We start from the raw sequence: 15,635 nt of genomic DNA, 5'->3' as shown, positions 1-15,635 counted from the left end.
GAGAGAGAGAGAAAGCGAGAGAAGCAGAGAGAAAGTGTGTGTACATAAGGGAAGGAGGGCAAGAGTGGAGAGTGGGTGGCTGGGCAAGAGGGTTTTAAAAACATTTGATGGCAATGAAATCTGAGTCAAGTCACACTTCAGAAAACAAGAGCCAGCTTGGTACAGGTCCAACGCGGGGAAGAAGGCCAAACTGGCAATTAGCCACGGAAGGTTTTAAACCCACAATACAGCAAAGTGGGCGTCCAGCTGTGCCTGGCCTTTCCCAACAGCCATCCCATATTTAATGAAAAACAAAGCGCTGGCAGAGTTCAGGGTGGCAGCGGAAGCCCTCCCCAGCCCTCGCTAAAAGGTGGAGGCTGGGAGAGAAAAGACCATGTGGCAGCTAATGAGGTTCCTATTCAGTTCGCGAGGCAGGGGGGTAGCTATAATCTGCTTTTGTGCCCACTCCCTGCTTCTAAAAGACCTTCAGGGGAGTGAATGGTTTGGGCAAAGCACAAGCCATCGGAAAGAACCCCTTCTTCCTGCCTGCCCTTTCTGGTTTCACTGTTGCAATGAAATCCTCCTTATGCTATAGGGACGCAGAGCAAGCGTGTTTGGAAGGTGTGGGGAGAAAGCAAGGAAACGGAAAGGTAGGGGTTCCATTTAGGCATCACACCTAACAGCCAGCATTTGTGTATGCCCTCGCTCCCCCTCAAATGTCAGTGCATCATTGCCATTTTCATGGGAGTGGGGTGGTCAAGAGGCATGAATGTGCCTCTGAATGCCAGCCGCTGGGAATCGCAAGTGGGGGAAGAGTTGCTCTTGCGCCCAGGCCCTGCCTTCAAGCTCCCCCAAAGCAGCATCTTGCTCAGCCCTTGTGAGGATGCAAGGCTGGATGGATCCTTGGCCCGATCGATCTGCGAGGCTCTTCTTAAGAGTCTTAGGAAGCCCAGGGGTCAATTCTGCAGCTCTGCAAATAAAATGCTTGTTCGCTTTGCCAGAATCAGAGTCCTGTCCATTTTTGCTTTGATGACTCCAAAACTCTACTGGGAGAGAAAACAATCGCCTCTGCCCGCATTCTCCACCAAACCTGAAGGCTACTGATTTGCAGAACTAGTTTCCAGGTTGTTGGTGGAGAATGTTTTGTTTTGTGGGGCTTAGGGACATAAACACAGGAAGATGACTTATGGTGAGTCAGACCACCGGTCGATTCAGCTCAGTTTTATCTCTGCTGACTGGCAGCGGCTTCCTATGATTTCAGACATGGGGGTTTCTCCCAGCCCTATCCGGAGAGGCCATCGGGGACTAAACCTGGGAGCTCTCGCATGCAATGCAGATGCTCTCCCACTGAGCTACAGACCTTTCAAGCCTTACCTTCAGGTGCAGAGAATTTCCAGCAGAGATCTCTCTAATCCCACTTTCAGGCTTCCTCTCCTTGGGTGGTGGGACGGCGACAGAAGACTTCAAACCAGCCTGGAACCAGTTGAAAACCTTCCGCCGTGTCTCGAGGCACCACGCCACGTCCCCTTTGTCTGCCAAGCGACCCGTAACCCCAGAAACAATCACACGGGAGCAAGCAAGGGCAGGCAGGACCACCCTCGCCAAACTGCCCGTCTATAAACTAGCTCGTCAGATACAAAAGGAGTACTTGAAAGTTACAATATTATCCTTTATAATATAGCAATATATTTCATAGGTAAAATAAAACTATGGTTATGCTTTCCCCTAATAATCTTTTTTTTAATAAAAAAAGAAAAAGAAAAAAAGAAAAAAGCGAGCTTTTAAGTGCAGCTTCCACATCGAAGCTCTATTGTCTCGAGAAACGCATCAAGCGCCAGGCTAGGTCAGATGCAGCTGTTTTGGAAAGGTGTGCAGTTGCTCCGGCTATTTGGCTCCTTTCTGATGGGGGGGGCAGGTAGACATTTGTGGGTCAGACCATAGTGGCTTTGCTGGGGTGGCAATTAGGACCGTTGTTGCCAACACCTTCTCGGTGGTACCAGCGTCCCCTATTCCTCCGCCTCCGCCGGCATTTCTAGATAATGGGCGATTATTAGCACCCCACTCTTAGCAGAGAGAAGTTGTGGGAAGGTGGCTGGAACCTGAGCCCACAATGGCGAAGTCCAGAGAATGAGCATAGATAGGGAAGAGCCTGCTGCCCTGGACCAGTGGCGCATCTTGGGCAGGCATCCCGTCCTCCCAGTAGCCAACCAGAAGCTTGTGGGAAACCGGCAAGCAGGATCCGAGCACAAGAGGAGTCTCCCCTCCTGAGGTTTCCAGCGGCTGGTCTTCAGAAGCATAGCAGCCTTCAAAGCCATGCCTGGCTAGAAGCCATTGGTAGCCCTCTCTCCTATGAATTTGCCTAATCCTCTTTCAAAACCATTTAGGTGAGGGGCCAACGCTGCCTCCTGGGGAGCAAGGAAGGGGTCGTGGGGCAGAAAGGAAACAGCAGAATGGAGTTTGGGCACATCCACACCCTAATTCAAAAGCAGTATGCCCATTTCAGGAGTCACGGCTTCCCCCAAAGAATCCTGCAGTTTAAGGATGCTGAGATTTGTTGGCAGACCGTGCTATTCCCCCCACGGAGCAACAATTCACAGAGTGGTTTGACAATCAATCCCTCTTCCCGGGAGACTCTGGAAATTGTAGCCCTGAGAGAGGAACAGTGGTGTTTCCTAACAACTGCCGTTGCATTTAACAAGCCACAGCTCCCAAAATTCTTTGGGGTGGGGGTGGGGAGTCGTAGCTGTTGAAGAGGTACCATAGTGCTTTCAACGGTGCAGATATGACATTTATCTTGTGCCTGGCATCTCATTGCTTTGCCAAATGGTTAGCTGAAGGGGACGTCTCTCTTGTCCCATTTTCCCACCCCACCCAAAACCAGGTTTGTATACCTGGGTGTGTCGCCTCAGTGGCAGAGATGGCTTGTTTACTTTTTTTTTAAGGTCCCCGGGGGTGGGAGCTGCTGCAAGGTGTCTTGGTGTCAGGAATACACTCCAGAGCTGATGGACACATTCAGTAAGTAAAAACAAAGCACCTGATACGGCTCTGCTGAGACTGTACCACTCTGGAATGTCAGGATGCGCCACCGAACTGAATGCTTCAGCACTTTCTCCTCATGCCATAAATGACCAGAACACTAGAACCTAGGAAGCGATCTTGTACTGAGTCAGATGAGCTCAGGCTTGTCCACACTGACTGGCAGCAGTTCTCCCGAGTTGGCAGATGTCTCCAGGTGTCTATCCTCTGCCCTACACCTGGAGATGGTGGGGATTGAACCTGGGATAATTGGCATGCAAAGCAGGGGTTGGGCTCTTCCACGGAGCCATGGCACTCCCTCCCTAAGGTAAGCTGCAATCTCTCTCTCTCGTGAAGATGGTGACTTTCTGAAAAAGGGGTTCTAACTGAAGGGGGGGCCCTCAATCCTGCAATCTTCTCCCCTTGCCCAAAGTGGTGTAAGAAAAACCCCAGACCTCAGAATTTCACATGCTCTTTCTAAACCAAGCCCCTCAAAACTGGTAAGGAATTAGGGTTGCCAGACTCAATAGTGGACAGGACTTCTGTGCCTTTAATTGCCCTGCTCTCTTTTGAGTCTGGAAACCTTAAAGAGAAACCAGCAGACCCTTTGCTTGGAAATTAAACAAGGGTCTGCTGGTTTCTCTTTAAGGTTTCCAGACTCAAAAGAGAGCAGGGCAATTAAAGGCACAGAAATCCTGTCCTCTGTTGAGTCTGGCAACCCTATAAGGAATTGCAAGATTGGCACCTCCAGCTGTACAGTGTGTCTCGGGCTCATTTCTGTTTAGTAAAAAAAAAGGGGGGGGTGCTCTCTGGTGAGTGAAGTAGTTACTAGGATGGGTGTTAAATCTGAGCCTGCAGTCTGTAATCATTGCCTCCCAAAAAGAACCTTCAATTTGTAGTTAATTGCCTATCAGCTGCCTTGGAACAGGCTGCTCAATGAAATTCATTTAAACGTTCATTGCAGCCCGTATCTTCTTTCTAGCTTCCGGTCCCAGTGCAGTTATGACGGGCTCTTCTCATTTCCGGTGAAACACAGGTGCTTTGAGCGATGGCGGGCGATGCCACAAAAAAAAGGGGGGGGCCTGACCCAGAGAGACGAGGAGGGGCAGACGGGGGGCTGAGATCCTGCCAGCCAAACAGATAGGGTGTGATGCTCCCATCTCTGGATCCCTGTCAGAAGGGATGGGGTAAGAAGAATGAGGTGGCTTTGGGAACAGGGGTTTGCCTGGTCGCCAGGGTGAGCAAAGAGGCCCTCCAGCCGAGCAGACAGCAATTTTCTCTCTCTAGAATGGACCCCCCAAAAACCTGTTCTTGTCCCCAAGAGACTGATATAGCCAGAAATGATCAACAGGGGGGGGAGGGGAAGAGGCTAGTAACTTTTCCAGACTAGCAGCCATTGGGGATCTGAAATGGCTCAAGGGAGTGATCAATTAACCCTTTCCTCCTGTGCTATTCTCCCATGATTGAAACCAGCTGCTAGGAGTCCTGCAATGTGGAACTGAGTCTGCATTCTGAGTAACTTGAGGTAGAGACAGGCTTGCCTTGAGAAATGGAGAGTAGAGCTGTCCTGGGTGCTGAAATGGAATGAGGCTCTTTCCATGCCAACTGTGTGGGCTGCCGCTGCTTCTCTTCTTGGAATTTCCCCATAAGCCCCTTGCCCACCGTGCTACCCCCTACCAGGGTGGCTAAGAGGAATTGGGAGGGGTGGGTGTGCCTGCTTCGAACTGCACCTCTGCCCTCTGCGTGGAGTCTTTGAGGAGCCGACCTTCTCTCCCTGAGCCTCCGTCTTCACATCTGCCACATGGGAGGCCAGAAGACTCTTGCCTGTCTCACAGGGCTGCCAAATGAGGATTTACAGCAAAAAGAAGCATGCAGATGAGTGGAAGTGTTGGGCATAAAGAGACAGGAAGCTGCTTCATACAGAGTCAGACTGCTTCCCCAACTAGCTCAGGTATGTCGACACTGGCTGGCAGCAGCGGCTGTCCTGGGTTTCAGGCAAGGGAAATTCCCTCCCTACCTGGAGACGAAGATTGAAGATTGAGGGCACAAGGAGAAGGGGACGACAGAGGACGAGATGGTTGGACAGTGTTCTCAAAGCTACGAACATGAGTCTGACTAAACTGCGGGAGGCAGTGGAAGACAGGAGTGCCTGGTGTGCTCTGGTCCATGGGGGTCACAAAGAGTCGGACACGACTAAACGACTAAACAACAACCTGGAGACGCCAGGGGTTGAATCTGGTGCCTTCTGCTTGCAAAACAGATGCTTTAACAATGAGGGGCGGCCCTTCCCTTCAAAATAAAGATTCTAGTCCTCATAGATGCTAGAGATGGACGCAGCTTCAAGCCAGTCTCCGTCTTCCTTTCCTCGTGGTGGAAGTGCCCTAACTCGCTTTTATGTAGCTAAAGGAATGCAGGGAAGGGCTGCCTTATACAGAGCCAGGCCAATGGCCCATCTAACTCATTGACTGGCAGCTGCTCTCCAGGCGGGGGACATTAACATCTCCAACTGGAAATGCCAGGAACGGAACCTGGGACCTTTTGCATGCAAAGCAGATGCTCTACTGCTGAGCCACAGCTCCATTCCCAACAGGGGAAGCTGCCTTATATTGAGTCGCACCATTCGGCCCACCTAGCTAAGTGTACCCCGGCTGGCAGGCAAAATGTCCTCGTTCTGATCGCTTCAGACAAATCCCAGCTTTTCTGGGAGCCCCGGGGACTCACCAAGAAGACTCAGAGTGGCTCGCACCATATATAACCCTCCTCCAAATATTTCCTGGTGAAACAGGGCCTCTCAAAAGCCCCAAACTGGCATGGGGGGGAGATTCCAGTGGGCGTTTTAAGGATCCTGCCCCTGAAGCTCTGCTCCGTTTCCTAAGCAACTTCAATTGCAAGGAATACGGGCCACCTACCATCCTCGCTAAGTGGCAGGTTCCCTCCCTCCCTCTTCCCCGTTTAATGCTTTTTGTGATGTTCGGAAAAGCCACACACAGCTGCTGAAGGGGAGTTTTGACAAAAGACCATGCATCTCCCCCCCACTCCCCGAAATAAAACCCCACATGCCGAAAAATTGCTGAAAGCACTTAGATCTACCTGGGGTGTTCTCTCCCTCCCTTTCTTTGCTCGCAATTAACTGGAGCCGCAGGGCGGCGCGTAATTAATATCGCTGAGCAATTACACGCTTGCTTTGCCTGTTCAAAGGGAACATGAAGAGTCACCTGCTCGGCTCTCGCTGGAACGAGCCAGCAGCCTCCTCGTGGGGCTGAGAAGCCGAGCCAAGGCCTCCCCACCCTACCCCAAACAGCCTGAATGCGGAGCTGTGCTAGAGGGAGGCATTTGCCTGACAAAAAAACAGGTGGTAGTGGAGGGGTGATGGCAACCATCGCCTTGACAAAAGGGAAGGGAGGGTTCAGAGCAGAGGGCTGTGGCTGTTTTGCTCCATGCTCCCAGAGGGAGCGAGGGAGGGTGTGAAAAGCAGGCGAGGTAAAGAGTGGGTCTGGCCCCCTTCGGGAGGAATGGACAAACCCCTTTTGACCAGCAGCAGGAGACATCAGACTGGGAGGGATAGCTAATGCTGCAGAAGACAGGGTTGCAAGATGGCCTTGACAGATTGGAGAACTGGGCTCAAGCAAAAAAATGGATTTCAACAGGGACAAATGTTAAGATTCTGCACTTAGGCAGGAAGAACCAGCTGCATAAACATAAAATGGGGGTTCCCTGCCAGTAGCATATGTGAAAAGGGTCTAGGAGTCTTGGTACACTACAAGCTGAATATGAGTCAACAGCATGATGCAGCAGCAAAAAAAGCTAATGTTATTCTAGGCTACATCAACAGAAGTACAGTGCCCCGATCAAGGGAAGTAATAGTACCACTGTTTTCTGCCTTGGTCAGACCACACCTGGAATCCTGTGTCCAGTTCTGGCACCACAGTTTAGGAAGATTGAGAAGCCAGAAGGTTTGCAGAGGAGAGTGGCCAAGATGACCAAGGGCCTGGAAACCAAGCCTTATAAGAAACGGTTAAGGGAGTTGGGTATGCTTAGCTTGGAAAAGAGAAGACTTAGGGGAGATATGACAGCCTTCTTCAAATATCTCAAGGTTGCCACATGGAAGAGGGAACAAGCTAGTTTTCTCCTGCTCCGGAGGGTAGGACTCGAACCAATGGCTTCAAATTACAAGAAGGGAGATTCTGGCTAAACATTAGGAAGAGCTTCCCGACGGGAAGAGCCGTTCTACACAGAAGGTGGTGGATTCCCCTTTCTTGGAGGTTTTTAAACAGAGGTTGGGCAGGCATCTGTCAGAGATTCTTTGGCTGCGATTCCTGAATTACAGGGGGCTGGAATAGATGACCCTTGGGGTGCCTTCTAACTCTGCACTATGACTCTAAGCACGAGGCAGCTGGGCTAAGCATTAAGGCTTCATACACAGCAAAGCTGGGTCGAGGCCATTGCCACCCCCATGTGGGCAGTGGGTCATTTCTCTAGATTGTTCTCAAGGCCACATAGTTACTCGGGGAAGGAGGGGGATAATCTAATAGTCTGCCCTGAAAATGTGTGCGCCCTTGGGGCTACATTCTCGTCTCCAGCCTTCAGGTCGTCTCCAGATCTGAGCCAGTGGTGCACGGAGGAATTTTAATATCCAGAAATGAATTATTTGGGAGGCCTTACATTTCGCACACTGCAAAATGGTATCCTGCCATTTCTCCAAGGGAGATCAAGGGGGCATGCCCACTTCTCTGCCCCTCTCTACTTTATCCTCACAACACCCCTGCGAGGTAGGGTTAGGCTGGGATACGCTAACCGCAAATGCGAATGGTGGCATTTTACGCATTTCCGAATGGGCTGTAGCTGAATCGGAAGAGCTCATCCTGGGCTCAATGAATCAATGGTAGGATTCAGACATGACTTACCGGTAGGCAGCGGTGGCAGGGAACCTGTTCAATCCCTGGTGTCTCCAACAGAGCCTGGAAATTCCCCCTTGACTGAAACTCTGAACAGCCGCTGCCAGTCAGTGTAGACAACACACAGTTAGATGGACCAAGGGTCTGACTCTGCATTAGGCAGCTTCCTAATGATTCCTAGTAATTTTTCTTTTTAAATAAGCTGTGTACTCCACACCTCTGTACCGGTGTGGAAAAATCCCAGGGCTTGTACACCCTTCAAATGCAAGCCAGTGGCATTTCAAACCAGGCTTGGAACTGATTTGATTGCCAGTGGCAATTCAGTTCAACCACTTTGACTGCAGTTTCATTAACCAGTGTGCAGCCTAATTGTCTATGTGGCAATTCAAAGCGGGAGCAAACCTATTTAAGTGCCAATAGCGAATTACATTTAAACCGGGTTCAAACCAGTTCAATCGCCAATGGCTGTCGGCCGCGGAGCCTTTGAAAGTGCAGAACTACCCACCCCCATAAAAAAAGAAACAAACCTACAATTCCCAGGATGCTTTGCGGGGAGGGAAGCCCTACTAATAATAAAGGTTGATGAATCTGGGAAGCCCAGATGAGAGGTTTGTAGTGTGGATAGGCCCTTGGAAACTGCAGCAGCAACGCAGTTCAGGCTGGTAACCGCAACGTTTAAAGAAGGGTTGTGGCGATGTGGCCCACAGGGATGTGGTTTTTCAAAGCACCACTGGCGAGCCAAACGGGCTCGGGGTGATTCTCTCAGGAGGACGATGGAGAACACAACTTCTCTTTTGCTTTGCGTTTCTTGGAGTGCTCGGAATCTGAGCAAACCCAATTCCTCGGTGGCAATCTCCTTGGCCCATGGAGAGGGGAGGGCAAACGCCAGATCATCTGGATGCGTCGAAATCGCTGCTTCGTCTCCGCAAGGACACACCAAAAACAGCTTTAGTGGTGGAAAACTTCTGATCTCTCCAAGTCAAGGGAACTCTTCTTAGGCCTCAGCAAAAGGAGACACCTGCCATTTTCCCCTTTGCTTTAAAAAAAAACAAAAACAAAAAAAGACCCAACGCGGAAGAGGCCACGAAGGGTACCTTTACGGTGGTCTCTTTGGCAAAACCAATTCTGAGGGAGCTGGGATGATACCTCGAGACCTTTGCTGAGATTCAGCAGAGGGGCCAATTCTCCACCTCCCCGGTCGCCTTTTGACTTTCTTCGGCAAGACACTTAATGCGCAGAGGGGAAGAAGGAATAATAATGGTTTAAAAAAATAAAAACAACCAGGGAAGAGAGAAGGAGATGAACAACCCCATTGCCAGTGGCTTGGGGTCCAACACAGTGGAATGGTCCCCCTACCTTGCGCCGTTGCATCGATGCCCTTGGAGTTGGCTTGTTTTTCGATTTTTGAAGACCTGAGATTGAACGTGGATTCCTACGGTCCACCGAACGCCACTGCGAGGGGCTCTGCCGAAAACGCCCATTTCACCCCACCCCAACCCACCCCGACAACAGGGGGCGCTACCACCGAGCTGAGCCCGCATTGTTTCCAGGCGACCCCACAAGGCGGCGGCTGGGGCCCTCTGCTCTCCACCCCCCCATCCAGGGCCAGGATTGACACCCCCACATGGATAACAAAGACCCATGTGTGTGTGTGGTGTTGTCATTGTCGTTGTCGTTTCCCTCACGTCCGACGGGGCTCAGCAACTACTGGAGCTGGTATAAGGGGTGGGGAAAGAGGTTGAGCTGACCCCCAAGGGGCTGTCCGAGAGCGGCGTCTGGGGGGCGCCCATGCCCTTGCTCACCCCCCGGGCCTCGAGGATGGTGGCCAGGAGCTGCTGCTGCTGCTGGCACAGAGCGTCCGTGATGAGCAAGGGCAAGGAGTGGAAGTTGCTGTTCAGCTGTTCCAGTTTGGACTCCAGCCCGCCAATCTGCTTCTCCAGGTCTTCGCTCCGGTCGTTCAGTTCCGTGATGAGGTCGTACATGACGTTCTGCATCTGTGGGTTGTTTTTTTAAAAAAAAAAAAAAAATTAAGAAGAGGCAAATTACCCTGTTTCCCCGAAAATAAGACATACCCATAAAATAAGCCGTAGCAGGATTTCTAAGCATTTGCGCAATATAAGCCATACCCCAAAACTAAGACATGGTGATAGGCGCAGTTCTGGAGGGCGCTAAGGAACAGGCAAGGCTGGACGCGTAATTAATAATAATAATAATAATAATAATAATTTATCATTTATACCCCGCCCATCTGGCTTGACTTCCGCTGCCACTCTGGGCGGCTTCCAACAAACATTAAAATACATCAAATATCACAGATTAAAAACTTCCCTAAACAGGGCTGCCTTTAGATAATAAAAAGAAGACATCCCTTGAAAATAAGCCATAGTGTGTCTTCTTGAGGAAAAATAAATATAAGACAGTGTCTTATTTTCGGGAAAACACGGTAGCAGGCTACATTCGGGTCACTTAGGGTTGTATACCACGAATGCAACATCCATTTAAAGCATATGATACCACTTCAAACAGCAGTGGTTTGCAAAGGATTCTGGGAGCCGTTGTTTGTTAAGGGTACAGAGAGTTGTTAGGAGAGGTGGAATTATTGTAATAACCTGCAGTATATGTTTGAAGTAGAAGAATAAATGAACAAGTTAATTTGGATACACAGAAGGTATTAAAAATAAATTTAAGGAACCGCAGAAAGAGAGGGAAGGAAGTCAAGTTTTGAAATGTTAAAATGACTGTAAAATTATTGAAATGTATAAAACTGAAAATCATAAATAATTTTTTTTAAGGAAAAGAAAGAGTTGTTAGCATTACCCCCCGCATTACCCCTGGAGAGCTACAAATTCCAGAGCTCCCTACGAAGAGGGATTAAATGTTAAACCCTTGTGGAAATAAGGGCTTTTATTGAGTTGGAACTCAGCGGAGCTCAGTTCCGGCACCTCTTAGGCGGGCGGCATTGCCATTACAAGAGAACAAGGGTGAACAAGTTCACGGTGAGGCCCGGCACCTCTTTTTCTAGAAAAATAGCTTTGGTGGAAACTGAAGCTCTGCGAGGGGGATGAGGGCCTAGGAACCAACTCATAGGGGCCAAAAGGGTGTCGGAAGAATCCTGAGAACTGTAGTTTGGCCCTCCAGCCCTCTCTAACTAACCCTGGGGATACCCTCTCTCCTCAAGCCACCCCTGTCTCTCCAGGCCACGCCCCTTCACCAGCCCTGCTTTGTACCCTCCTCAAGTGTTTGACCTTGCCAACAAAGGTCCATATAGTTAAAGCTACGGTTTTCCCAGTAGTGATGTATGGAAGTGAGAGCTGGACCATAAAGAAGGCTGGTCGCCGAAGAATTGATGCTTTTGAATTATGGTGCTGGAGGAGACTCTTGAGAGTCCCATGGACCGCAAGAAGATCAAACCTATCCATTCTTAAGGAAATCAGCCCTGAGTGCTCACTGGAAGGACAGATCGTGAAGCTGAGGCTCCAAGACTTTGGCCACCTCATGAGAAGAGAAGACTCCCTGGAGAAGACCCTGATGTTGGGAAAGATGGAGGGCACAAGGAGAAGGGGACGACAGAGGACCAGATGGTTGGACAGTCTCCTCGAAGCTACCAACAACTGTGGGAGGCAGTGGAAGACAGGAGTGCCTGGTGTGCTCTGGTCCATGGGGTCACGAAGTCGGACACAACTAAACGACTAAACAACAACAAGTGTTCGTGTCCAGCTGGAACGTGTTATTAAAACCAGCAAGGCCTCTTTGCTTGCTTGGATGGGAGGGCAGAGGGGGATAAGTGTGTGGGCTTCAGTTCCACAGGGATGGCCAGCAACCTGGATGGTTTAAAAAGAGGCCCAGCAAATTCATGGAGAATAGGGCTAGCAACAACAACTACTAGCCACAAAGGCTAGTGGGAGGCAGCCATGCTTCTGAATACCAGCTGTTGGAAAACACAGGAGGGGAGAGAGCTCTCGGGCTCAGGCGCTGCTTGTGGGCTTCCCATGGAGGAACCTGGCTGGCCGGCCAGGCTCTTCTCGATGTTCTTAAGCAAGCAAGCAAGCAACAAGCAAGCAGTGAGCACCATTAGGTAAGCACATTTCTTTCCCTGCTCCACGCACCGCCACCCGTCGCAGGTCTGAGCCGAGAAGACTGTGTGTTATTACTTCCTTCCACAGGGTTGCCTGGCAACCAAACGTTCGGGGAAGCCCCGCATGGAAGGTGCCAGATCGCTGCTGCCTCCCACCTCTGCCACCACTCCCTGACTCAGAATCCCCATGCAGTCGAGAGAGGCTGGAGGGAATGGATTTTGGGCAAGGGGGAGGACACAGCCTTGTCAAGGACCTGAGCTGGCTCGGAAGAAAGATCATGGCTGCATTGTGAGGTACTTCAGATAATAATAATAATAATAATAATAATAATAATAATAATATATTTATACCCCGCCCATCTGGCTGGGTTTCCCCAGCCACTCTGGGCGGCTTCCAACAGAAAAATAAAACACAGTAATCTATTAAACATTGAAAGCCTCCCCGAACAGGGCTGCCTTCAGATGTCTTCTAAAAGTCTGGTAGTTGTTTTCCTCTTTGACATCTGTTGGGAGGCGTTCCACAGGACAGGCGCCACCACTGAAAAGGCCCTCTGCCTAGTTCCCTGCAACTTGGCTTCTCGCAACGAGGGAACCGCCAGAAGGCCCTCAGTGCTGGACCTCAGTGTCCGGGCAGAATGATCACACCCAAGCAGCCGCAAATGCAATTTTGGCACCATCCTGACGTCGGGGATGGTGTAGTCCAAGCCAGTCCACAGATACATCCTGCAGGACTCAAATCGCCTCATCCCATCCCCATCTCCTAAATCAGGCATGGGGGACCCTCCGGCCTGGACCACAGGGGTCCATGCACTGGTAACCTGACAGCTAGATTACTGCTAGGAGCTCTCTGTGGGGCTGCCCTTGGGGGTTGGTCTGGTGGCTGCCGTTGCAGAACACAGTGGCTATGCTGCTTGCGGGGGCAAACTCCTGCTAGCGTATGGACACCCTAGGTGCAGGAGGAATTTGCACCGGCTGGCAATCTGCAACCAGGCCAAGTTCAATGGGTCTTTAACTGTTCTATTTGTCTTGTGTGTAAACAGCCTGGAGACGGTGCTTTAGAAGGTGAGTAATAAATCAATAATAATAATAATAATAATAATAATAATAATAATAATAATAATAAATGTGGCCCTCCAAGCCTCTGTCTGGCTCCCCGGACTCTCCCCAAAGCACTTCTCTTCGCCAGGCCACACCATTCCCTGGACCTGACTCCTTTAACGTTTCTGCCATTCTTCAGCGCTAGATAATGCCTCTTAGGGTGAGTGCATTTGCAGAAACTAGCCCACTGTATAAAGGTAAAATCTGCATTAGTTGCTCCACCCACTTTTGCCTCTGGCCCCGCCCACCCCAGGCACATGGCCCCTGGAAAGTTGCCCAGAAGGGAATACGGCTCTCAGGTTTGGGGAAGAGGTTCCCCACTCCTGTCTCAAATCCTGGGAGGGAGAGAGACGGTTACCTTAGAAAGATCGACCAGGGTGTTGGCTTGGTCACTCAGTTTCCTCTGTTCCATCTTCACACCCCTTAGCCTGGAAAAGGGGGGAAAGAGCAACCAATCAGCTTGCGGGCATCAAAAGGTGCATCCCGCCTGCCCCACCCAATCCAAAGCCCAGAGCTCTGATTCCACCAGCCCTGCTGCTTTGCTGGGTTCCCAATGAGGACTAGAACCTTGGCAAGCCGAGCCTTTGCCTGGAGGTCAAACACTGCCAACAGCGCTACCGGAGGAAGACCCATAGATGAGCCCCTTCCCATTCACCTGTACGCCATCCTGGATTAATCTGCTGGCTAAATCTGCACCCGCACCAGGACGGTTTATCTACCAGGCCCAAAGCCAGTCATTCCTAAGCCATGACTGAACTAAACTAAACAGACTGGAATTGGCCTGGATAATTTCATCCGTCTTCGAGGAGAGAGAGCGTGCCGCTCAGTACGAAGCCAGAACAGCACTACCCCAGGGTGCCTGAAGGCCAGAACTACGAAGAGCTGTCTTTGACTGAATCAGACAATTCACCCCTGCAAACCAGTAGTGTTTGCACTGGCTGGCAGAGGCTCTCCAGGCAGAAAGAGAATGGCTGTAGCTCAGTGGCAGAGCATCTGCCTTGCATACACAAGGCCTCGGGTTCAATCCCCAGCATCTCCATTGTTAACTGACCTCTTTTTTTTTACTTTTCTTTCCCAGATCAGTAACCTGGAGATGCTGTGGATTCAACTCACAGCATTCTGTGTGTGAGGTGGCTGCTGTTCCCCGGACCCACAGCCCTTCCTCAGCTGCCTTAGGACAGAAGCAGCCCTTTGCTGCACCTAGCGCAGAAAATCCCTGCTCCAAATGGCTACAGCGACTCCCGACGTCCCAGGAGCAGCTCTCCGCAGGCTCTGCAACCTGCAATCCCTTAATTGGGAGATGCCAGCGTGGCAGAACAGAGGAGAAAGAATGGTGAATGGCTTACTGGTGAATGGCTTGGAGGAACTTTCTCTGGTGCTTCCGGACCTTGGCGTGGTCGATTTTCTTCAGCAGTTTGGTGTGTTTGTAGATGAGCCAGGTCTCCCGCAAGACGTTGGCAGCGGCGTTTTTGATCTGCAAGGGGAGAGGAGAAAAAGCCAGGCCCCGGGGTTAGCTCACCTGCCCAGGTGAAGTGCACCTTTTCCTTCCCTCTTCCCTCTCTTCCTCCCCCAAAACAGCACATAGCCAACAACTGATCTTATGCTCTATGAAGGAATAGGCAGGCTCACAGAGCAGAGGGCTCTCACCAAGCCCTTTATTTTTCCATCTTCAGGTAAAACGTGACAATTCTTTTGCAGCTGACATTTTGTTCCTTCCAGGAACAGCAGTTTGGGATAAAGTTCAACATTTGTATAAGAACATCAGATCTTTATTTGCAAAAAAAATCCTAAAAGTTGGGGACGACGACCCCAAAACAGTCCAATGAGGGCTGAGCAGGCCCTCTTACTCATCACACACACACACACACACACACACACACACACACACACGAGCAGTCCCTGGCAGAGGTAGACTGCCTCTGCCCAAAGAGGTTCCATTTTGAAAACCACAGCTCAGAGCCACCGGCAAGCCATTTGTCCATTTCTCCATTTCTCCATTTGTCAGGTCGGCCCCTTCCCAAAAGCCACCCTGAGCTAGCGGCGCCTGCCGTAAATTTTCACAACCGCAAATAAGTGTTAAGAGGTACAGAGGCTGGCTGTGGTTAACCCAGAAAAACATTCACACCTTGCATTCAAAGAGCTATGATATCACTTTTAACCATTGTGGCTTCCCCCAAAGAATTACTGGAACTGTAAAGGGTCCTGAGGGTCCTTTGGAGAACCCAATTCCCTTCGGGAACTAAAATTCCCTGAGCCACATGGGAAGAAGAACTGGCTGTTTAAACCTCTCTGAGAAATCAGGTCTGTGAGGGGAATGGCGGCACGGGGGTAGGGGGCTCTCCTAACCGCTCTCGGCGCTCTTAACAAGCTACAGCTCCCAGAATTCTTTGGGGGAAGCCATGGCGGTTTAAAGAGTATCATAGCACCAATATATGGTGTGAAGAGACGGCATTCTGCAAATGCTCAGAGGAACGCTTTCTCTTCCCATGGGCCTGAGGTAGAAGTTCACAGCTACGGAAGCCCCACAATGGAAATGGCCAGCAGACGGCAAAGCAGCTCCTTCTGCACGCGTA

At 50.5% G+C, this 15,635-nt stretch overlaps 1 protein-coding gene across 3 annotated transcripts in view; it reads right to left on the bottom strand.

Annotated features, from left to right (window-relative positions):
• Window positions 1-3,628: 3,628 nt before the first annotated feature.
• KCNN3 (potassium calcium-activated channel subfamily N member 3) overlaps window positions 3,629-15,635 on the bottom strand; it is a 92,367-nt gene continuing 80,360 nt past the window's right edge. For all 3 annotated transcript variants that reach the window (XM_060269989.1, XM_060269990.1, XM_035099031.2), the window contains 3 exons: window positions 14,409-14,536; window positions 13,421-13,490; window positions 3,629-9,883 (listed from right to left, as the gene is read on the bottom strand). In XM_060269989.1, the coding sequence (XP_060125972.1) occupies window positions 9,587-9,883; window positions 13,421-13,490; window positions 14,409-14,536 (495 nt within the window). In that variant the 3' untranslated portion in view covers window positions 3,629-9,586. The remainder of the gene's footprint in view (window positions 9,884-13,420; window positions 13,491-14,408; window positions 14,537-15,635) is intronic.

The sequence above is a fragment of the Zootoca vivipara genome, chromosome 17, assembly GCF_963506605.1.
Source record: "Zootoca vivipara chromosome 17, rZooViv1.1, whole genome shotgun sequence".
NCBI lineage: Eukaryota > Metazoa > Chordata > Lepidosauria > Squamata > Lacertidae > Zootoca > Zootoca vivipara.
Note: the sequence above shows the minus strand (reverse complement) of the source record. Positions and strands in the feature narration are given on the sequence as shown.